The 23,442-nt window shown below is 41.3% G+C and overlaps 2 protein-coding genes and 2 long non-coding RNA genes across 6 annotated transcripts in view; 2 read left to right on the plus strand and 2 right to left on the minus strand.

The window, feature by feature from the left end:
• LOC136856354 (uncharacterized) overlaps positions 1-1,217 on the minus strand; it is a 61,905-nt gene extending 60,688 nt beyond the window's left edge. Inside the window, exon 1 of the long non-coding RNA XR_010858317.1 lies at positions 1,146-1,217. This is a non-coding gene — a long non-coding RNA (uncharacterized lncRNA). The remainder of the gene's footprint in view (positions 1-1,145) is intronic.
• A 1,558-nt stretch (positions 1,218-2,775) lies between these two features.
• Positions 2,776-8,770, minus strand: Surf1 (surfeit locus protein 1). Its single transcript, XM_067134138.1, has 8 exons — positions 8,683-8,770; positions 7,432-7,598; positions 6,366-6,487; positions 6,118-6,214; positions 5,881-5,975; positions 4,971-5,144; positions 3,757-3,894; positions 2,776-2,947 (listed from the first exon to the last, which is right to left on the minus strand). The coding sequence occupies exons 2-8, from the start codon at positions 7,591-7,593 to the stop codon at positions 2,878-2,880; spliced, it is 858 nt and encodes a 285-aa protein (XP_066990239.1). The 5' UTR covers positions 7,594-7,598; positions 8,683-8,770; the 3' UTR covers positions 2,776-2,877.
• Positions 8,771-10,342: 1,572 nt separating this feature from the next.
• The window catches only part of LOC136856361 (uncharacterized), an 82,951-nt gene continuing 69,851 nt past the window's right edge, over positions 10,343-23,442 (plus strand). For 2 of the 3 annotated variants that reach the window (XR_010858318.1, XR_010858320.1), the window contains exons 1-2: positions 10,343-10,490; positions 12,491-12,652. This is a non-coding gene — a long non-coding RNA (uncharacterized lncRNA). The remainder of the gene's footprint in view (positions 10,491-12,490; positions 12,653-23,442) is intronic. The other variant, XR_010858319.1, reaches the window with a different exon arrangement.
• Positions 15,617-19,563, plus strand: LOC136856357 (gastrula zinc finger protein XlCGF57.1-like). The gene has a single exon (XM_067134139.1). It carries the CDS (start codon positions 15,763-15,765, stop codon positions 17,086-17,088), a length of 1,326 nt encoding a protein of 441 aa, XP_066990240.1. The 5' UTR covers positions 15,617-15,762; the 3' UTR covers positions 17,089-19,563.

Here is a 23,442-nt window from a genome sequence, read left to right on the forward strand (position 1 = left end):
TCCTACTTTATATATATATATATATTTTTATATGTTTCAAATGAAACTCTTAACAATCATTTGGAAGAAAAAATGCATCCCAAAGTTCACAAAGATAAAAAAATACTTTTTAAAACATCATTTTCATGTTTCACAAATACCAACTACTTGCTTTACTGAAGCACCACGCTTCAATTGCTGGGGCCTATGGGGTCATTCAGCACTGAAAATCAAGTTGAAACAATTGTTAGGAGAGGGTTGACGAAAGTCAGATGGAAGAAAGAGAATAAGGACGGAGGTCCAGTAAAAGGAGTGGAAAGGGTGGCAGCTAAGTACAGAAGGGGGTCTATTACTGCACTGATCAAAATGATGACCTCTAAACTTGGACCTACAAAATTAAGTGGGTCTCATCCTTGTATTAACATGACCCCAAACAATCTGAGAAGGGGGGAGGGAGAAATCTGGCTTTAAAACTGTAATGGCTGGTATCTGTAAATTGTAAAATTACCTAAAGTATAAATACTCAAGTTTTAATTTTTTCAGATATTTACCTATCTATTATATACCTTTTACGTCTGCGCCAACGGTAATTCGACAGAATGCAACAAAACAGAAGATAGGTGAGTCTCCTTCTGTCCACTTTCAATGTGGGGAGGTTGGGAGGGCAAATCATATAATGGAGAGGTGAGTTGGAGAGGTAAGTATTTAAAAAATAAATCTTAAATTAAGTATTTATAATTTTTAAATGAACCTGACCTCTCCAGGCACCAATTCCCACATTTGAAAAAACTTAGTATCAAACTATTTTGTACAGAACAACTTAGTGTTTGTTTTAGCCAGTGAATTTCAATTCATAGGCCACTGATGCCCCCTTAGGAGGACTGAAACCAAGCTAGGGGCCCCCATCATAAAGGTGGCCTGGGGTAATAAGGACCTCATGCACTGGGGGGAATAAGGATCTCATAGCCTGGGGTACTATGGACCTCATAGTCTTATGATATGCGATACGCCGTGACGTCACACTCCTCAACACTCCAAGAGGGTTCCAATAAAATCTATATTTAGGCGCCCAAATAACCCCTTTTTCGGGGGTGACGCTCATCCGGGGCCTTCATCCACGCAATCCAAATATATCCAAGGCAAATAAACACTCGGGCGAGACTTACCTTCAGTATAACGAAGAGAAAAGTCGAAATATCTCACTGGAAAAGATACTTTGTTTACATGCAGCCTTCAGGTTCAGGGGAAGAAGAAGAAGAAGAGGAAAGTCACGTGACCAGAGTTCCAGTAATGGGCCGCTGTAATGTCTTGACACCCTCTGAGGGGTCATTTTTCGCGCCATTTTCGGTCATTTCGAAAATGTTTCGAATCATTCGAATGCTTTAGAGTTTTTAAGAGATGTAATGTCTATTATTTAACGTCATTTCTATGGTACGGATTCTTTAGGATGAGCGGAATCGCAGAAGAAGAAGGAAAGTGACGTTGACTGAAAACCCTTCGACGACTCGTTGATATTTTTGAAAATTTTCCCTTCTTTTGGCCTCATAAAGTTCCAGTGCATTGGTCCTTGGCTTTTCGCGATCACTAATGAGTCATTTTGGATCATTTTGCTTCATAAGACCTTTTCACGCACTTAAAATGTTTCATAATGGCCTCTTTCTATAAAACAATCTCTCTCTCACTCTCTTAGCAAGTTAAACGAAGCTAAGTGGCGCTGGATAAGTGTCCGGTCTGTAAGTGTACATGTTAAAAGTATAATTTACTGAAAAAAACAAACTACCATTTTTATTCAAGATAACTTCAGTCATACAGAATTTTGAGTTGTTTCTGTCTGAATAAAATGGTGATCTTGATTAAGCCACCTTTGAAGACATCGAGTTTCTTAAGAGCTCACGCTTTGCGCATGGTACGTAAGAACTTTTATATTGCATCACTTTTTGTGTTCAGAACCAATTGCCTTCGATGTTTAGTGGCCGTAAGCACTAGGCAGATTAAACGTACATAGTTCAGATTTGAAATCATTCAGTAGCTTTGTGTATTAAGCTGCCAAATTTGTGTAAAATTCCAGAAGATTGTATTAATGTATATTCCTGTTCTTTCAACTTATTTCTGATGACTGCTAGTATTACTTAGATTCGTCTCTACATTTGAAAAAAAGTTAAGATTCTTGTGAATATCCTTAGCTCTGAACTTATTGGGCAGTCAATTTTTACCCAGTGGACCATTTTACTTTCAATTACTAAAGTAATAAGGTGCTATGAGGACAGTGGTGTGTTTGTGACACTGGCTTGAGAAGGTTTCTACTGGATTTGACAGAAGTGGCAGGGACGAGAGAAAAGGCAGGCTTTAATCTAAGTTCTGGCAGTAATGCTGAGGCCTGCCATTTTTGTAATTCAGTTGTGTTACAGAAATTATGTGATTTGCATTTGTATTCTATGTGAGCCCTTTCTAAAGGGTTAAAAGATGAGCACTGTACAGTAGTATTGCCATTCCGCGTTCATTTCAGAATCAACTCTAGATAACCATTAGAAAATCATTTCGAATGGCAAAGAGAATCTGGAGTTAAACTGACGGATTCTATAGACCATAATGATAGTTATAATATTACTATTAATATTATTAATATTACTAGCCAAGCTACACCCTTCAGTTGGAAAAGTAGGATGCTACAAGCCCCTGATTTCCAATAAGGAAACGGGGAAATATGGAAAAACAAAAAAGATCAAAATTAAAACAATGAGATATTATATTTATTCTTGTCTATAAACAGCGTCATTAAGGTAAAAAAAAAGTATGTAGAAAAACTGATTTATTGTGTTACGAATGAGGAACATAGTACTATTATATACATCGCATTCACTTCACGTACCAGACGTTCACCCTATGGCCTGCGATTCCTTACATCAAGGGCTTGCCTCGGAGGAAGCGATGGTACCACATGTACGCCGTCGCGAGACTTAGACTGTACCTGTGGGAAAATGAACCTGCGTGAAGATGTGACCCACTGGTACATACATTGAAATGTCGAGGTTTCTCAATCTTACTCAGTAATTGGTAGTTGGCTCACTACCTCCACCTCGTTCTTAGTCAACGGGCAGATAGTGAAGAATTACAATGCAGCCCCAGCTTATCATTACCTGAAGGAGCAGGTATCCACAGGCAATGGTACAGTTGCAATAAACACTTTCAATTCAAGAGATGACAATTCCATTCTGAAACTAAGTCTAAAACATTATGCCGTATTGGATATCTTTTTCATCCAGAGTTGAAAAACACACACATATGTACGTGCAAACCAAGATTCACACGTGACCAATTCAGACACGATAAAACTACTCCTACAAGGATTCTTTTGGTTAGCAGAAGGCCACATTCCAACAATGGACCATGTACTGGGCAGAAATGGATACTGTATTCTGTCATCATAGCTAAGGGCTTTATATCAGCTTTTCCTTTGTGGAGTCAACCATGAAATGGGTTCTCTCTCTCTCTCTCTCTCTCTCTCTCTCTCTCTCTCTCTCTCTCTCTCTCTCTCTCCATGATTTCCCCGAGACTTCCCACAGGTCTTCTAAGTCAGCTCTCCTGACTAACTGTCCTTCACCCGTTCTCATTACATGTCTAAACCATCTCAGTCTGTTTCCTGGTTCACAGAATGATCCTCTCATACATTTTGCCAAAAAATTTTACCCTAAAATCAACCATTACAACTAAGAAGTGTATCATGTGTACGACAGAAATTTCTGACAAAATAAGGAAAAGAAAAAGCACTGAGCTTACCATGTGAACATGTACGAAAGGTGTTCATTGCGCAACGTGACACGGGTCTGTCCCCCCTGTGGGCCACCTGGGAAGGTATCCACTGCGTCAACGCAAATTGGTGCCGTACCAGTCATCTGAGACATTCTTTCAACATCCCTGAAGATAAAACATTGGAGTGACCATTACATGATGGATGAATTCTCTTAAAATGAAATCGTCCTTGCGTAACTTTGCAACCTAAAACGCTGCTGGAAAAGCAATCACTGAAATTATATATCTGAAAAATCTTACTACGAAGTGATTTATTTAGAACACCTTTCGGCTAGCACTGCAAGCCTGAATGTGAACTCATATCTCAGGTTATGTAATTTAATAGAATTAATTTACAACAAAACATCTGCTATGAAACTTTTTTTATGTGAGAAAGTCAACAAGACACGCAAACAAATGACAACGCTTTGTGTACGCTCAAAGATAAAAGAATGAGGTGGAAGTAAATGGGATCTAACACAGAAATAAACAACAGACATGAATTTTATAATGTAAAACAGAATTTAAAAGAGTGAAAGTCTCTCCAAATTTGTTAACTTGACAGGCTGAGAGCATATAAACTGTTAAACAGTCCCTACCATTGATGAAACTCATTCTGAAGTTGTGGGATGGAGATGGTTTATGATGCACAGGTTAATCAACAGCGCAAAGGGAACAGGTTAGAATTCAAAGGCAAAATCCATTGCAGCTGGAAGTACGAAGTATCTCCCAATGACTAGAGATGTGATAACAGGGTCCTCAACCAAACAATTCCTTTTGATTTTATCTACACTCAAAGTAGAAAAATACCTTAAACCATTTAATACAATTTTTTAACTCTACAGTATATATTTCTTGGCAGCTGTGCTGCAATTTTCTCACCTTATATATTTTGAAAACTGTGGGAACATTCCACAAAAAGTTTAAGGCCAACACAGACATGTTGATAAATGGTTTGAAAACTTGTCTGACTTGGACAGAACATTCAATAGCTGTTAAAGTAAAGTTGGCCGCGTGAATTACGTGGTTTCTTGTACACATGACAGAAGCGACTTGCATGCTAATTATTCATGATGTAGAGAGACTTTTTTTTTTTATCATACACAATAAAAGAATTAACATGAAAGCAGACACAGCAATGGTACACACAAATGTACTTGTGTTCCCACTATTCTCGAGAAACGAAAAACAAAGCACTGCACCTGAATGTGAATAGCAACGATCCCTTGCTGTTATCCGGCATGAAGGGAGCCCTGTTCTCCGTCTTCCTCACAACTGCGGTCAATTCCACGACCCCGTCAAGCTGTCCTTCCTGCCTGGTCTCGGCTTTTCTCTGCTTTCTGGAAACCCATCCTCGGTTGACAAGTATCGTCAGGCTGTCGATGACAAAACAGTAGGTTACCTGCTATTGTCAGACACCAACACATTATCTGAAGCATTTTACATACGATGTCAGACACCGACACATCATTTGGCAAGCAAAATGGAAATCTGAGAGTGAAACGCAACGTGTGGTTGGAATATTTCAGAAGAAACGGCACACAGTAACTCTCACTCTTGTCTGACCTATGGATATTTGTTCAACAGTCAACACAGTCTATGTAATCCTATACTTTGTGTTAACGTCCAAAATAGTCAACAATGATAACATTGGAGTTTGGAAACATCAGTTTGAGATATTTTGTCAGAATCTCCACCATTTTCAATTAATCTAATAACAAAATTTTTGAAAAGTTGTAACATCATCAATTCTAAACTTTATTACTAATTATTATTAATAAAGATAAATCATACATTATGAGTGATGCTTACAATCAAAGAATGTCAGTTGACTGTATAAGTACGGTAACGTGAACTTTGCAAATACTTGTATAGACCAAGTACTGCTTTATGTTGGAGGCTGACCTACCCATCAAAAACACAGTATGCTTGAACATGAAATATGTCTCTGAATAATAAGGCCTGAAATAGATCCAGAGGGGTTAAAATTCAAGACCCACCCTCAGCATCGCCGTTAAGAAGACCCTCAAGATAAGACTTGACCCAGTCAAATTCTTGTAAAGCTATGGTTTGTAAGAGTGAATTAAAATCATTAAATGCAATAAAACTCACTCTCTGTCGGCAAACTTGAACGGTGTGAGAACAAGGTAACCGCTCTGACCAGAGGAGATGAGACCACTACCACCTTCGTAGACGTCTCCGCCTACCTGGCAAAATTGAAAGCACTTGGTTAAGTTGGAAAACTAACAATAAAGGTTTGTTCTTTAATAAAATATAACCATAATTACATTAGTCAAAATAGCAAGCAGAACTAGGCCCAAAAAGTTACTGCAGATGTAAATGACTTACCAAGAGGGGACGGGGTCCCATGAAGATTTCCTTGCTGTGATCAAAGGTCCCTCTGAGTCTCACCCTCTTGTACTCCAGGTCTTCAAGGTCATTCAGGCTGTGGAGAGAGGTCAATAAACTCAAGTTCAGGTATATATATGACAGGGAAACTGCATTACTGTATTCTACTGTATTACTACAGGTCAATTCATGCAATTAATTTTCCAAACAAATGTTTTCTCAAAAGAATAACAAGTAACACTTCTCACTCTTCAGGGAACTCCACTGGAGGTGCAGATGTTCTGGCTTCTAACTCTGCGATTAAATTTAACTTCCACTTTCGACGCTGATACTGCCATGTTCCAAGACAAAACGTTCCGCATGGCACAACCTACATTCGTGATATGAAAAAGGATGTGATATAATTCATGGTAATGATAGTGTAGCACATTCTTGACACTGGCTGAAAAGTGTATTTCTCCTACTGCCTTAACAATGCCCTGGGTCCTACTGATCATTCTTTAATCTGTTAACAAAAGATCAAGATTAGGACAAGAAATTCTCATATTATAGACCTAAATTTTAGAAAAGGCAGTCCCTGGTTATTGGCGCGAGTTCCATTCCTGATGGCGAGACGATAACCGAAAATCGACGATAACTGAAAATCGCCAATAATAGCACTGATCGCCAGTTATCAGTGCTCATAACCGGGGATCGGCGCATACCAGGCTGAAAATCCAGTTATTGTCATCGCTAGAGAAGAGCCGTAAAATCAGATCGCTAATAATCAGGAACTGCCTGTACTGTACTCTCTTATATCTGCGATGATAAGTCCGAGGGCCATGGGTCATGACGGCTACAAAATGCAAACGACAGGGTAATCTTACTCTTATCCTACGCTATGCTGCATCAAAATCCTTGCCTAGACTTGCCTAACCTATGCAAACCTAAAATACCACATACATAAAAATAATATAAAATGAAATGGAGCAGAATAGAATAAGTCCAATGAAAAAAACTTGACTTAAATCACAAATATGACATCTACTTGGTGGAAACTGGCAATCCTCTTATCAGTATGCAGCTCAAGAGCTGCCTCTTTCTATCTACTGCCAGGCTTTGGGAGTCTTCTTAGGCTTCTGTTCTTCCGACTTTAACAAACCCAGTGGTTAAAACACACTATATTTTACTCCTTTTCCTCCATTTTTAAAGTCCAGGCTGGAAAGAAAACCCATTACTTGAGAGATCCCTTTTCCTCATTTTATAAGGCCTGGGCTGGAAAGAAAATCCCCATTACTTAAGAGTACAAAAAGGAAAAAAAGGTTCGCCCCTCACCAAGAGAAACACACTAATGGGTCCAAATGCCTTGGTCTTCGCGTTGACTGTAGAAATACACCTCTTGGGAGCTCCTTTGGGATTCTGCAGAAGCACGTATCTCGGCACGAGGGCTAACGATCGCCGACCGAACGAACATCCTCTCTGCAAGATGCTGCTCATTGTACCTGAAGAGAGACACTTGCGGCCATTATTTGCAATTTTATTACTGTGGAAAATATCGACAATGAGGTCCTGCCTACTCTGTGTTCAACTATGCTAAATGGAGAATTTTTTTTATTAAACATCAACTCTTGAAAGGAAATTATATTGACGGGCCTTTTAACCTGAAATTAAGAGAGAGAGAGAGAGAGAGAGAGAGAGAGAGAGAGAGAGAGAGAGAGAGAGAGAGAGAGAGGCCTGTTTAAACACAACCCATAGACATAATGGGGTTAACCTAACCTATCCTAGGGCACTCTACAGTAACCTGGCTGAGAGAGAGAGAGAGAGAGAGAGAGAGAGAGAGAGAGAGAGAGAGAGAGAGAGAGACCTGTTTAAACACAAACCATAGACATATTGCAATGGGGTTAACCTAACCTATCCTAGGGCGCTCTACAGTAACCTGGCTGAGAGAGAGAGAGAGAGAGAGAGGCCTGTTTAAACACAAACCATAGACATAGAGAGAGAGAGAGAGAGAGAGAGAGAGAGAGAGGCCGGTTTAAACACAAACCATAGACATAATGGGGTTAACCTAACCTATCCTAGGCACTCTACAGTAACCTGGCTGAGAGAGAGAGAGAGAGAGAGAGAGAGAGAGAGAGAGAGAGAGAGAGAGAGAGAGAGAGGCCTTCTTATTTAAAAGCAAACCAAAAAAATATATGAACAGGTTTAACCCAACCTAACCTAAGGTAGGGCCTTGCCCGACCCGGCTGAGGTAGGGGCAGCCGCCCCCTCCCAGCACCCCAGGGGCGTATTTTAAAAATACGACTCCGAAGATAATTAGAATTTACTAAGACTGACGGAAAACCCAATAAACATAAATTAAAACCATGAAAAAAGAAGTTATAAAAAGTTACAGGGTTGCACAAAAAGAAAATAAAGGGAAACTCCTCTAAATAAAGAACTAATTGACCGGTTTATGTTACGCCTATTTTAGGACATTAACCTCATCTCATATTATAATAAACCCATAAATTAGCTTGATGTGCCTAATAGCGTTACCGGAATTGAGGAAATGGCCTAAATTAATGGATATTTTGTAAAATAACTCACAATATATGTAAGGGGGAAGACGGCCTGACAGTTATATCACCTTGTCATATGTAAACAAACCCTGTGCTCATGTAAGCATAGATATCATATGATATATTAAACTATAGTGTTTTTACCTTCCGCCATCTTAAAAATATACCAATGTTTTTGTAATTAGACTCAAAACTGACGTTTTATAAATGAGAAAAGATATATAATATGGAAGAAATAAGATTTATTGTCTTAAAAAACCTCGTAGATTGACCAACATACACAAAATCTATCCCCCAAACTTTTTGGGGGGGAGATTTTAGTTATTCCAGCAATCAAGGAAAAATCATAATTTTCCTTGCAATGATGAATTACTCAGTGCATAATTGACGCGGAAATGTTTAATATATATAAAATAGACTTGGAAATAGCACCTAAAATGTCTTTAAATGTACGATATACAGTGGGCAGAATGTTGTGAAATCGTGTGTTTTGAAACTTTACACTACACATAAAACGCTCGTTTTGAAATATAGATCACCAATGACAGAAAAATTACTTTAAAAGTTCACAAAATATTACAATGATATGCAGAGGATTACTATTCAACTCATATGAACAGTAATAGTCATTTCCTATGATGTCAAACGGACCCCAGGAACAGCGCTCATCCATATGTGTATTTTGTTTTGATTCGTCTTCCCATTTTGGCAAATATATGTCATTTCTGTCATTTTCAATCCGTTATTTCTTAATTTCCTACTTTATAGACTCATCTTCCAATTTTCAAAACTTCATTAGAAGGTCAGTACCATCGATAACCTAAAACTTTTCACGTCATTTCCTCGACAGCAACGGATTCGACTTATGAGGTTGGTATATTGTTTTAAAATCATGCTTTGGTCGACGTTTAATTGATTTCATATCTGGATGAAATTTCAATGAAATTTCAACATGAAGTGCAAAGCTTTATGCCTTGTTTATCATCGTAATCGTCTTTATTTTTACTTTATAGTGCTTCAAAATTTTATTTTAATTCTTGTCCATTACCCTTTGTATTCACTGCGATCGTCCTAGTTCTTCTTCTTCTTCTCCTGATTCTTCTTCTTCTTAGTATTATTATTATTATTATTATTATTATTATTATTATTATTATTATTATTATTATTATTATTATTATTATTACTACTATTCTTATCCTATAAACGACGAAAAAGCCGCATTTCAGAGCGAAAATCGATTAAAAACCCCATTTTTCAAAAAGCGCGTGAAACACTCGATATTATTATTATTATTATTATTATTATTATTATTATTATTATTATTATTATTATTATTATTACTATTATTATTACTATTCTTATCCTATAAACGACGGAAAAACCGCATTTCAGAGCGAAAATCGATTAAAAACCCCATTTTTCAAAAAGCGCGCGAAACACTCGATATTATTATTATTATTATTATTATTATTATTATTATTATTATTATTATTATTATTATTATTATTATTATTATTATTATTATTATTATTATTATTATTATTATTATTATTATTATTATTATTATTAATCTATTCTTATCCTATAAACGACGAAAAAACCGCATTTCTGATCAAAAATCGATTAAAAAACCCCATTTTTCAAAAAGCGCGCGAAACACTCGTGCTGCCACCTGTCGGAAGAAGCGCGAAACGCGGATGTAAACAAACCGTGACTTATGGCGACCGAAAATACCCGATTTTGACAGTTGGCCCCCCGCCGTCAGAAGGACCCGTCACCGAATTTACAGCTGATGTGGAGCTTGCCTTGCAAATTCGACGTTTCCCGTGATGCCTGGTGAGATTTGGGCGTGACCTTCGACCTGAAATATGGGGTGGGTCGCTCGACCCCTCTGACCTTATCGTGACCCTTTCTGTCGGGTGTGGGGGGCGTCTTTGCCCCCATTAATGTCAGGGGATGTTGATTTATCAGTTTCGTGGTGTATATGAGAGGTTTTCTCCCCGTTACGTCTTTCAGGCCTTCTCACTGTCAGTTTCCCGTTCAGCGCTGAATGACCTTGTGGGGCCCAGCACTTGGCCTTTGGGTAATTCTCAGCATTAGCTCCGAGCTTGTTTTTACCTTGGAAACTGGTATTTTTCTACACTTTTGGGGCTTCTGATACTGGCGGGGGACGCCGTGTTTAGTACTGGCCCGGGAGGGGTACCCATACGTTAACAAGTTATTGCACTTGCCGGACGGGATATGAACCAAAGAGGCCTATATACCCGCGCTCTTTCTTGTGAAGGTCACGTATGGAATTCCCTTGTGGGATGGATTTCAGGGGTTAATTATAGGTTAATTATATCGTGCGACAAAAATTGAAGGTAAATCCATAAATAGCAACCGAAAAACTGTAGGAAAAGTCAAGTTAGAAGGAAATCGCCGCCGCGGAGCTACCACTTAGATCTACCGCAGAGTCCTCCCAGCCATATCAGGGAACCGAGCTTTTAAGTGAGGTTAGGAAGGTGAGGTCTGGTTAGGTCAGGACCTGGCATGCTAGGAAAGGTTAGGTTAGTTTTCGTCTCAGAGCCTGTGCCATTGTTCTCAACTTGGCCCCATTCAGGATTATGATATTTATATATATACTGTCTTAATCCGTATTTATGGTTTTACATTCATCCCCAAGGGGCTGGTACTAAACAGCTCCCATTTTGCATGTTAACTGGTAGTTACTAAACCAGAAGGGTGTGGTAGTATGCCTTAGTTATGCCTTATTTTAATTTCAGACCATTATTTGATGTTAAATTTTTATGCGGTGATCCCAAGTCTCCTTAACAAAATTAGTACAAAACTTGTGCTCAGATCTGTCGCAAATTTACCATTTCCGAGACATTTATGTTTTGTTGTTCATTCCAATGGAGCTATTACTTAAGTCTATGCTCATAGGGGTGCTGCTGGTTAAAGTAAAACTTTACAGCGAAAGAAACGAACGTCAGAATTTAAGGCGGATGTTAAAATACTGGGAAATTATATTTTCAAGCCCAAATTGGGATAATGGTTTAAAGTAAAATTGAACTGATTTTTATGTTAATACCAGCCATGCTTGTATAAGCTCTGTGTTTAATACCAACCCCATGAGCCTGAACATTTAAACATAGGCTAAACTGTAACTGAAAACTTGCAATATGATTTAATGTGCTTTTTTTTGGGGGTAAATTTTAACTTTATGCCACAACCAACTCCATGAGCGCCATGTTTAGTAGGAGCTTCCCAGGCTTGGACATTTAAACAAGCAAAAGATGGTAGCTTAAGGCCAATATCTCCATAACAAAAAATTACCAATAGGATTTTGTATGCTTTTTATAGGGAGTAATTAATGCGACTTTAGAAGACAGCAAAAACACTCCAATATTGAGAGTTGGTGTTAAAGTAAAAAATACCTTGTTCTGTATTGTAGTAGGCTATTCCTAGCTCTATTTCTTATTTTATAGATGAATGTCTAATGCTCCAGGCTTGGCTTGGCCTGTTTCAGATTTTCAGTGCACAACTTATGGCACGCTGCCACCAGTCCAATGTCTACTCTCTCTCTCTCTCTCTCTCCTTGCAGTCCTTGGGTTATTCGCAGTTTTTCACATAGGCTACCTTGTATTCAAATGATGCATAAAGCACTACAGGAAATCCAAAGCTTAAAAGTAAAGGAAACTAATGATTCTTTGTCCATTTATCTGAGGGATACATTCTAGTTTTTCTTACCTTTTCTGTGTTTCATATGTTTGCCAAACAAAATCAGGCTCTAAGTAATTTCAAGCTAATATCTTACTGTATGAGTTTTGTTACAACTTGAACTTTCTTTTCAGGGAAATCGTATGCTTGTGAAGTCAACACTCCAAAGCAAATCAAGGGAAGTTCGTTGTGTCCATAGTTGGACTGAAGGTTCATCGTTTCACGGCGAACAGGAATTCGTCTCGCATTCTACCACAGCAGTTAATCCTTCAGTGTCACTGGACTCTTCGTCAGAGGTTTGTATGAGAGACATTTAGTAGTGTAGGAATAAAAAATGTATTTTTTTATCAATATACATTTTCCCCTTTGGAGGGACAGGCTTCAGGAACTATTACCTTTTGGTTCTTATCTGCTATGATGAGATGAGATTGCTCTTGTCATCCTTGGCTGTGAGATAATGACACATCACACTTGAATAATTATCAGGTACTGTACATGATTTGCTGATTAGTTTAAGAGGTTACTGCAAGGTTCAACAGATTGTGCCTAAGTCATTAGGGAGCTATGCTTCTTCTGCTGTCTTGCATTTTGTACGTCTTTTTTTAAATTGAGCTTTATTGTCTTCTATTCTGTGCGGATACAACAAACATGCTGATGAAGTTATGAAGTTGGGGCAACTTAAGCTATTGCTCACAATGACTGAGTTAAAAGTGACTTCAGTGCAGTGGGAAAGGTCACACTTCAGAAAGTCATAAAACGTGAGGTTTGTATTTTTTTGGACCGAAATTTTGTGAAAGCCAAACTTCACTGAAAGACTGAGTTCCATTTATACAACTCCATCAGTGAACAAATTGGGGTAAATGAGGAGTTGGCCCTTACTGGTGTGTCAAGCACGCTGTATTGATAGTTCGTTTTTGTCAGCCATCTTGAGGTGTTTTAATGTCACCTTTGTGCTGTGTATTACATTTTTAGATTTTTAAAGTATTAATATGGTAGTGTGATGTCTATAGCAACATTAACTCTCTCTGGTACAGTATTTTCATTGGCAATTATTTAATGCAGTACAGCTTTGTACTCACAGTAATGTATGCTGCCTACATAAATTTCTGTTTGTGTAAGCATTCTCTCTCTCTCTCTCTCTCTCTCTCTCTCTCTAATAAATGTGCAATTTACCTGTATGGAGTGCATACATGCATGCATACACAACCAGGGTATGCTTGATTATCGACTGTACACAATCACTTAAGTAACTTTATCGAATGAAACTTACTTAGAATCCTATTCTGATACACAAACTTTTAAGTAATTTTTTTTATGTAACCACCAGTATTGTTTTTGTATGCAAATTTAAACGCACGTAAATTCATTGTCAATGTCTGATCCACTAGAGGTGGACGGGATGGAGGAGAATGAGAGGGCGGGGTACTTGTTTGTAGTGGAGCTGGAAGGTTGTGGAGATTTCATTGGCTGAGATGACGTTGTCATCATAGACCTGTGTAGTCATAAGGTAAGCCTAACCTACGCACACAGGAACAGTGGTATAATTAGCCAATTGGCAATCAGGACCCTACCGTAGGTCTGTTTGTCAACTTAAACAAATGTGAAGGAAAAATCGCTGTCTACGGAAAGGCAAAAGAAACTTCTCCGTTTATACGGTATGGCGTACTAAAATTTAGGAAATCCATACACCCTCCAAACCCATCATTTACTTGAGCTTAGGCAAGGTATAACGTAGGCTGAAACCTTGGGTAAACATATAATGCAATATGTTTACTTATGAAAACAATTCATCATGTTTTTTCAAGGGATATCATCAAGGGAGAAAGAAGGGGGTGTGTTAGACAAGCAGTCATCATATGATTGCACAAGGAACCAATTCACATGTACTTCTCATACTGCGTGCAAGATCCAGTGATTAAAGGACAGGTTGTAGGTCTGACCGGTCTTTAGTAGTAATTGTTTCATATGTATTCATATTTAGAGTGAAGTTAATCAACCCTCTGAGATTCCAAGAGCTTCCTAAAATGCAACCGTGGAACGGCAAACTCTAACCGCTCATTTGCATCGCAATATTTTTCTTTTGTCATTCTCTGTCAATTTATTTTTTGGTGTAAAGCTGGTTATGGTGTCATTCTGAACCTGAGTGCTCAAAGTTTAGTGCAGGACATTCAAGACATGGAAAAACAAGAATAAAAAGTCAGAACAAGGAGTTGAAGTTAGCCAAAATGTTTCTATACATCAAAATTGCATGGCTTCAAATGACATCCGAATCTCAAAGGGTTGAGTCTGATCAAATCATTATGTAAGCTCCTGAATGAAAGTTCTGCAGTTCTTTATACTATCTGTGATTGTTGTGCATTCTTTTGTTTCAGAATATTCCTGCCTAAAGAAGAAACATCAAATTGTGACGTCAAGAGTATGGACATTATTGAAGATCCTGTAATAAGTGAATGGTTGTTGTAAAGTATAAATGTACGTACTGTAGTTTATCCTAACAAATGGAACTGAAGGAAATGAAGATTTATTGTACCATTGCATTAAATCCTGACTTAATCTTAGAGCTCTTGGTTCGAGATTTGTGGCACTACAATGACGTGAAGTTTTACTATTAAAAAAGGTAGTTTTTCTTTCATTTACAAGTGTATTTAAGCAGTCTTCTGTTGTAGTTTTTCCAAGTTTTCTCATTATATAATGCTTCCCAATGTTTAATGGAGCAGTTTTATATCGTTTGTACATGCTGTCGTGCACCGTGCTTGGTTAAAAAGAATATAGTACAATAACACCTCAACTTATCATCAACATTATTATCATCATATCTTGCCTGGCTCTTAAGAGCATCTGGCGATGCAAATTGGATGGAAGCCTTTTACTCGATTCTGTCCTTGTACTTGATGTGGATTTAAAAGAGGATTTCTTACGACAAGATGCTCCCAGACTGTGAAAAAGTAAATTGAATGTCAAGTGTAAAGTACAGCTTAGTTTAGATTAGGAACTATCTGGAATTGCTGTTAGCTGTAAGATATCTAAAGATAATTCAAGTGCAGGCTGTAATATAGGTTTTTTGTTACTTAATGGACTCTGTTACTTCTCAGAAAGCCAGACCTCCAAAGTGTCTCTTCAGTTGAGGTGCTACTGTGTCTGAATTGTTTCTGTGTGTGTGTGTGTGTGTGTGTGTGTATGATTTATTATTTAATAGATGTTAAAAGATGCTCAAAGTGTTTCCATAGGAATGTACAGTAAAGTTAGTTGGCTCTCGTGAGTTGTGAGAATTTAGGAAATAGGAAGTTGTGGCTCTGTTGCCTCAAGTTTATTTCCCTGGGATAAAAAGCGGAGAGCTCGACCGCCATCCCGTAGCAGATTAAAAGCAGTATAAAAAGCAACTTCCATAAACAAAAAACAACCTAAAATGAATTCAGAACTCCACTCAGAATATCCTTTGAAAAGTGAGAACGAAGATCCATTATCCCTGCATCCTGAAAACAATGATTTGGTGGGCTGCAGCGTAGCCGGTGACGATAGCTGTTTGTCTGTAGATCCACCCGCCATCAAGACGGAACCAGAGACCTACAGATTTGACGAAGGCGACGAGAAATATTCGTGCAAGGTCGAACCAGCGGGGAGCGAGGGAAAGTCACTAACTTGCAAAACGGAAGCTTGCGAAGAAGGGGGTGTTTTTATATGGACAGGCGTCCGGGATGAATGCGGTACGCCTTTGGAAAACTGTAGAAAGCGGAAGGGGAGAGACGAAAATCTGCAGGTGACGCAAGACGAAGGGGAAGTGGACAACCGCATCGGAGGGAAACCATTCATGTGTGAGAGTTGTGGGAAGCAGTTTGGGCATAAATGTGCGCTCAAAACTCACATGTTGATACACACCGGAGAGAAGCCTTACAGTTGCACCGAGTGCGGGAAAGGATTCTCCCACAAAATCAGTCTCAGGAGTCACATGAGTATTCATACGGGCCAGAAACCGTTCCAGTGCACGGAGTGCGGGAAATCCTTCAACCACAAGATCAGTCTCAAGAGTCACATGAACAGCCACACGGGAGAGAAGCCTTTCAAGTGCGGGGAGTGTGGGAAGGCCTTCTTCGAGAAGAGCGGACTCAGGCGACACATGAGCAACCACACAGACGAGAGGGTCTTCAGGTGCGGCGAGTGTGGCAAGGCCTTTTCCCAGAAGATGATCCTCGTGAGTCACATGAGAATCCACACGGGGGAGAAGCCGTTTGGCTGCGGCCAGTGCGGCAAGGCCTTCTCCCACAAGAGCAACCTCACGAACCACGTCAGGATCCACACGGGGGAGAAGCCCTTCGGCTGCAGCGAGTGCGGGAAGGCCTTTGCCGAGAAGGGCAGCCTCAGGATTCACATGAACGGCCACACGGGCACGAAGCCGTTCGTCTGCGGCACGTGCGGAAAGGCCTTTTCCCAGAAGATCCACCTGACGCATCACGTGAGGATCCACACGGGAGAGAAGCCGTTCAGGTGCGGCGAGTGCAAGAAGGCTTTCGCTCACAAGACGAATCTCACGAATCACATGAGAACGCACACGGGGGAGAAGCCGTTTGAGTGCGGCACGTGCGGGAAGGCCTTCTCTCACAAGAGCCATCTCCGAGGCCACATGAGAATTCATACTGGGGAAAAGCCGTTTAGCTGTAGTGTTTGTGGGCGATCTTTTACCCACAAGAGCCACGTCAGAAGCCACATGAATACTCACTTGGGGGAGAAGCCTTAGGGGGAATGCACATTTGCTGGAAGAGGGCCTCGTAAGAGCATCTGACCATGCAGCTAGCCAGAAGCCTTTTACTTCATCTGAATATAAAAGAGGATTCCCACAAGATACCTCTCAGACTATGAAAAGTACAAGGCAGAAAGCAGTGCAGCCAGGCACAATATATGCGGTATCCTCCGGAGCAGACGATGCCTCACGGAGCTTTACGAGAGCTCGCTCAGGAAGAAAATGTTTGTTTTCGCGTATAATTTGCAAGATAATTTTGCCAAATAAGATGCTGAGAGCTACCGGAGAAGAAAAGAGCATTTTCTGAAAGAATACCCATTGAAAAGCATCAGGATTCATGCAGGATAGATGCTTCTTTCAGGGTACGAGTTTCGGAAGGAGTTTGTCCAGGAAGACACTGAAGTTGCTATGGGAAACTTGCAGCAAACCCATTGCAAGTATTCCTTCATATTTATTTATTTTATCACCTTTTCCTATAACCTGTCTGGCTTTGCAGGTTGACTCTGTCCGTAAGGGTTTTCAGCGTGGGATCTAAAGAAAGAAAAAAAAGTTCTTACTGTCGTGGTAGATCGCTGGTGTCGCTGGCTATCCCTGTGAGCTAAGGATGGAGTTTTGAGTGGCGCAGATCTGCCTGCTGCAGTCATCAGTATCCATTTCCTTGTCTACCCGGGTGTCACATGGTTGGAGAAGGGTATTTGAGTGCCAGTCATATGCATGTTTGAATTTTTGCCAAGTGCACAGTGAAATCTTTATGTTCACGAACATTATGCCACAATTGTCGTTTAATATCCAGTTCGCTGTACCTTGAGAATAACTCACACCAAAGGGGGAATGCAATAAGTGCTTCGAATCCTACTGATGGGAATTACTTGTGTATAATTCCCCTTGGGTGTAAGTTATTCTGGAGGCATAGTGAATTGGATGTTAAACGACATTGGTGGCTTAATGTTTATTAATGTGTATGTCTGTCGGTCCCTTGGACATTGTGTGAAAGTGCATAAGTCTTAGAAGAGAGAAACGGCAGAAAACTATATCGTGGAGAAGAAGTAGTAGGAGTACTATACAGTATGGAACACTGTCTTTAGAAACACCATCTTTTGTTTTTGTTTTGTAGTAAAACTGCAACCTTACAATAGGACAGGCAAGGCTAAGAAATCTGTTATGTTAAATGGTGGCCAAAAGAGCATCACTGTTTTTAGAAGAGGGTGAGAACTGTTGCATTGAGAACTCACCTCTGTTATGTTGATCTTAATTTGCTAGACTGTTTCCTGAATACATTGGCAATGAGCAGATAAAATCACAAATAATTTGTTGTGTGAGGAGAACCACTCCTTGATGTTCTGTTTCATACTGCAAATTTAACTTGAAATGAGATAGTGAGCCTCCATCTTGTCACCATTAAATGGGTCATCATTGTCACTCTCTTGGGATGGGAATATCCAAGATTTTGAAGAAAATTCATGAAAATGCTGACAGGCTGATATTCTCATTGGACCAGGAGATAGTACACTGGAAAATAGTATCGTATGAATGGTTACAGAAGGTCCCCATGAACAAAATGTGGAGGAAGGCCTCCTTTGAATCAAATATTTAGCAATCGGAATCCTTTCATGGTATTGCTTAACTTTACTGATTGGGACACTGGTGGTGCAGCGAACATGTCTCAGTCACTGTCAGCGTTTTGACAGAGATCAGTGAAATTCTGCGAAGGTACTAATGTAAGACGTCCTATTGGAACCAATAGAGACTGCAGGAGTCTCGTAGAAAGATTTATTGGTCCAGGCTGTTTCCCCCTCAAGATGTGGCTGAAAGCGCAAGCTTCTACAAGGAGATTAAAGTCTGTTGGACTTAATTAACATAGTTGCAGGCCAGGCAGATTAACCTCTCATGGGTGCTTGCCACTGTGATTACTCCATGACGCTTCTCAAACCGAGGCTCGAGTAAAAGGCACCTGGATGGAAAAGACATATTCGTCGTTAAGTTCCTCACATTTACAGCTCTAAGGGTTTGAAAGCTCAGTAAACTATACCACTGTTATAATAAGCACACATTCAGGGACTTGAGCATTGTTCAAAAAGAAATTTTCAAGACAGTTCTTGTTTGCTCTAGTGTAAATGTCATCATTGGCTTTGAATGTTATGGGCCAGTGAATATTAACCGAGTGGGGCCCTTGTAAGTGCCAAAGTAATAAGGCTCTAGATTCTAGAAAGCCAGTGGTTTACGTTTGCATTATGCGACGTTGGCTTGAAAAAGTTTCCACTGGATTTGACAGAAGTGGCAGGGACAAGAGAAAAGGTACATTTTAATCTTAAGTTTTGTCAGTAACACTAAGGCCTGCCACCATCTTTTTAACTCAGTTGTGTTAAAGAAAATTGATGTCATTTGCATTTGTATTCTGTGTATGAGAGAAACTAGTTAGTGTGATGTTTTATCTGTATAATATGATATAATTCCCAATAAATTATTTTTATAGCTGTGGTTTTCTTTCATCCTTAAGACCCACTCCTCATTTTGGACAAAATTAAGGCCACTTACTCTTGTACAACGTTGCAAAAACAAGACAGATATCCAAAATAGATTATCAACATTTCATTCTATTACAGGCAGTCCCCGGGTTACGGTGGGGGTTCTGTCCCTGGCGGTGGGCTGTAAGTCAAAAATAGGCCGTAACCTGAAGCATCATAATTAAAATGGGAATAAATAGCACTTGCAGCGCCGTAAGTCAGGGTAACAACACCGTAAAGTGGGTAACAGCGCCATAAATCCACTTACGGTGTCGTAAGTCTGGAACGATGTAACCCAGAGACTGCCTGTATACTTATGTGAAATAAGATTAACATTGGTGAGGCAACGTTTGTTTACTGTCAAAGTAACTCCAGGTCTGTTAGCCAATTGACCTGCTTTTATATCCTGGGGTAATTATGTCTTAAACATTTGTTGAGGTAATTTTTCCTTGTCATGAGAAGTGCAGTCACAAAGGTATTTTTATTGCTTACTTTTTGGTATATGTTTGTTCCGACACGATACACAAACTGTCGGTCCCTTACATTAGGAATTACTTTCAGCGTAGCTGGAAACGGCTGTTGAACTTTCAAACAAGGTGGTTAGGCAGTTAACAACCTTTTTGGGGGGTACCACCTGCCCAGATGTAAACATTCCAATTTGCTTTCGGACGTCGTGCGCTGCAGACGTGTTTTCTTTCGCTCTCTTCCCTGACTGCCTTTGAGCTGTTTTTCCTGGTGGGATCTTTTTTGTGTCCTGGGGTAGGAGGAAATAAATGTAACACTTTTCGCTCTAGCGTGGATATGGACCCACACGCCCTCTGCCCCACCTGCAGAGGACGTGCTCACGCTCTTCTCCTTTTGCCGAGCGTTGTTCCTGGTCAGCCGAGCAGTGGGCCAAGTTTGAGGGGAGCGCCCCCGACGACTCCCTTGGTGGCTGACCCGTCGGGATTGTTTCTCCCTCCCGGCAAGCTTTCCCTTCTTGCTGCCTCTCCTTGGGCGAGGACACCCCTCCCCTTCCTCATTCGTTTCGTCGGGTGTGGAAGGCCGCGAGAGAGCGGATGTTCAGGACATTCTCTCTGGGGCCTCTCCTCGCTCCGGGGGCAAATTTTTTCCCCCGGAGCAAGTAGAGGCTTCGGTTTTTGACCCGACTTTATCCTCAGGCTTGGCGGTGGAAGCGTCTCTTGGTAGCCAGGTATCTGATCCCGCCTCTGCCTGGCTACACCGGGGTCTTCCTGGTGTTCCGTCACTGGAGGGTCTGGGATCCCATCTGTCAGGTGACAACCCTTGCAGCCACCACATCCACCACCACGACCGTCACCACGACATCATTCGGGAAGCTTCCTGTGAAGGTGGCCTCGCACCTGGGCACCCAGGTGTCGGCCGCTCCTGCCACGCTCCATTCCGTGCCGCTGCCTCCTGGTTTCCTGGCTCTGTTATCCCTGCCTGGCCCCTCAAGGATGGTGACTTCATCGGTGCCATATATCTCCATGCCTGCTCCTGTTGCTGACCCACGCTCTTTCCCGACTCCAGTTCCGGCTCCTGGCTACCCTGACTCTTGGCCTGGCCTGGCTTCCACTCATGCGCCACCCATGCCTTCGACCCACGCACTGTCTACTGGCTTTCCTGGCTCCCGCACTGCTCCACCTGCCGCGGTAGCTGCTGGCCTGAGCACCAACGTCTCCGCTACCCGGGTTGCGCCTGCTTCCCTGGTTCCCCTGGCTGCGACTGTCTTCTGCTGCTCCCTCGTGGATGGGGGGACCTGACCGCCGTCCTGAAGAAGATGACGAAGAAGAAGTCGAAGAAGAGATCTAGGAGGTGTTGTCATCGTCTTCGTTGTCTGCTACCTCTTCTTCCGGGGCTCGCCAGCCGAAGAAGAAGCCTGCCTCTCCCCCTGCTAAGAAGTCTCACTCCGAGACTTCGAAGGGACTGCCTTCTTCCACAAGGAAGGCAGTGGGATCTCTCATTGGCTCTTCCCGGTCCACAGGCCAGGGAACCGATGCGTTGACCCCCTGGTCAGTCGTACCAGGAGCCGAGGGCATGCAGACCACTGTTTGCACTCCCCCGGCTGTGCCAAAGAAGCCTGCTTCTAAGGCCAGCGGGTCCGTGTCGGACACTCGCTCGTGAGTCGCTCCGAGTACCTGGGTCTCTAAGGAGACCTGAGTACCCCAGTCTGGTATGGGAGAAACCTCTCTCAGTACCGACTTGGGCACAGGACGGGAGAAAGAGCCGGGGCACGCAGGTGCTCCGACTCTTCCTGCTGGCACTTCTTCAAGTGCCAAGCCAGGTTCCCAGGAAGGTGCGCCGGTCCTTCAGGTCCGGGCACCTGGTGAAGCAGAGAAGAGGTCCCCTGTTGGTTCTGTCAGCAAGACCAGTGGGAGCACCCGATCCTCCTCGCCTGTCCCCTCTTCCTCCTGGGCTCCTCCCAGGGGACGCGAGTCGGACAGGAAGAACTCCTGCGAGTTGTCTCCCCAGAGTTCTACCTCGGGGGTGTATGTGCCTGGCCCAGTCCTCAGTTCGGCCAGGTCGTACGCCCACGTGGTGCAGTAAGAATCACAGGGGTTTGCCGAGGTTCTCCCTCCTGCAGGGGGAGTAGATCGGGAGGACCGCACCCTGGGAGGACTCGAGGGTCCTCTTCCCCAGGATGCGGACACCCCCGGGATACAGAGAACGTTTGTTGAGGCAATTGCGCTGATTCATCAGCACAACGACCTCAGGGAAGGGACCACGGCCTCTTCTGTGGATCGTCCTTCGTGCCTCGAATCCTTTTGGGGACCCAAAGAAGGAACCCAAGGCTTCAATGAATGATAATGATCCAAAATGACTCATAAGTGATCGCGAAAAGCCAAGGACCAATGCATTGAACTTTATGAGGCCAAAAGAAGGGAACATTTTCAAAGGCATCAACGAGTCGTCGAGGGGTTTTCAGTCAACATTCCTGGAACCCTGGTCACGTGACTTTCCTCTTCTTCTTCCCCTGAACCTGAAGGCTGCATGTAAACAAAGTATCCTTTCCAGTGAGATATTTCGATTTTTCTCTTCGTTATACTGAAGGTAAGTCTCATCCGAGTGTTTATTTGCCTCGGATATATTCGGATTGCGTGGACGAAGGCTTCGGATGAGCGTCACCCTCGAAAAAGGTCTTATTTTGGAGCATAAATGTGGGTTTTAGTGCAGCCCTCCTCTCCAGTGTTGTGGAGTGTGACGTCACGGCGTGTCGTATATCAGAAGCTTATTATTATTATTATTATTATTATTATTATTATTATTATTAGGCTATGAGGTCCTTAATACCAAAGGCTATGTGGCCCTTATTACCCCAGGCTATCTCATGATGGGAATCACACACCTGATTTTCAACCCTCCTAAGGTGGCATCAATGGCCTATGGATTGAAATTGATTGGTTAAAACAAACACTTTTGTACAAAATAGTTTGATACTAAGTTTTTTCCAGTGTGGGAATTGATGCCTGGAGAGGTCAGGTTCATTTAAAAAATATAAATACTTAATTTAAGATTTATTTTTTAGATATTTACCTCTCTAACTTACATCTCCATTATAAGATATGCCCTCCCTACCTCCCCACGTTGAAAATGGACAGAAGGAGACTCGCCTATCTTCTGTTTTGTTGCATTCTGTCGAATTACCGTTGGCGCAGAAGTAAAAGATATATAATAGATAGGTAAATATCTGAAAAAATTAAAACTTCAGTATATATTTATACTTTAGGTAATTTTACAATTTACAGATACCAGCCATTACAGTTTTAAAGCCAGACCTCTCCCTCCCCCCTTATCAGATTCTTTGGGGTCATGTTAATTCAAGAATGAGACCTACTTAACTTTGTAG

The sequence above is a fragment of the Macrobrachium rosenbergii genome, chromosome 35, assembly GCF_040412425.1.
Source record: "Macrobrachium rosenbergii isolate ZJJX-2024 chromosome 35, ASM4041242v1, whole genome shotgun sequence".
In the NCBI taxonomy this organism is placed as follows: domain Eukaryota; kingdom Metazoa; phylum Arthropoda; class Malacostraca; order Decapoda; family Palaemonidae; genus Macrobrachium; species Macrobrachium rosenbergii.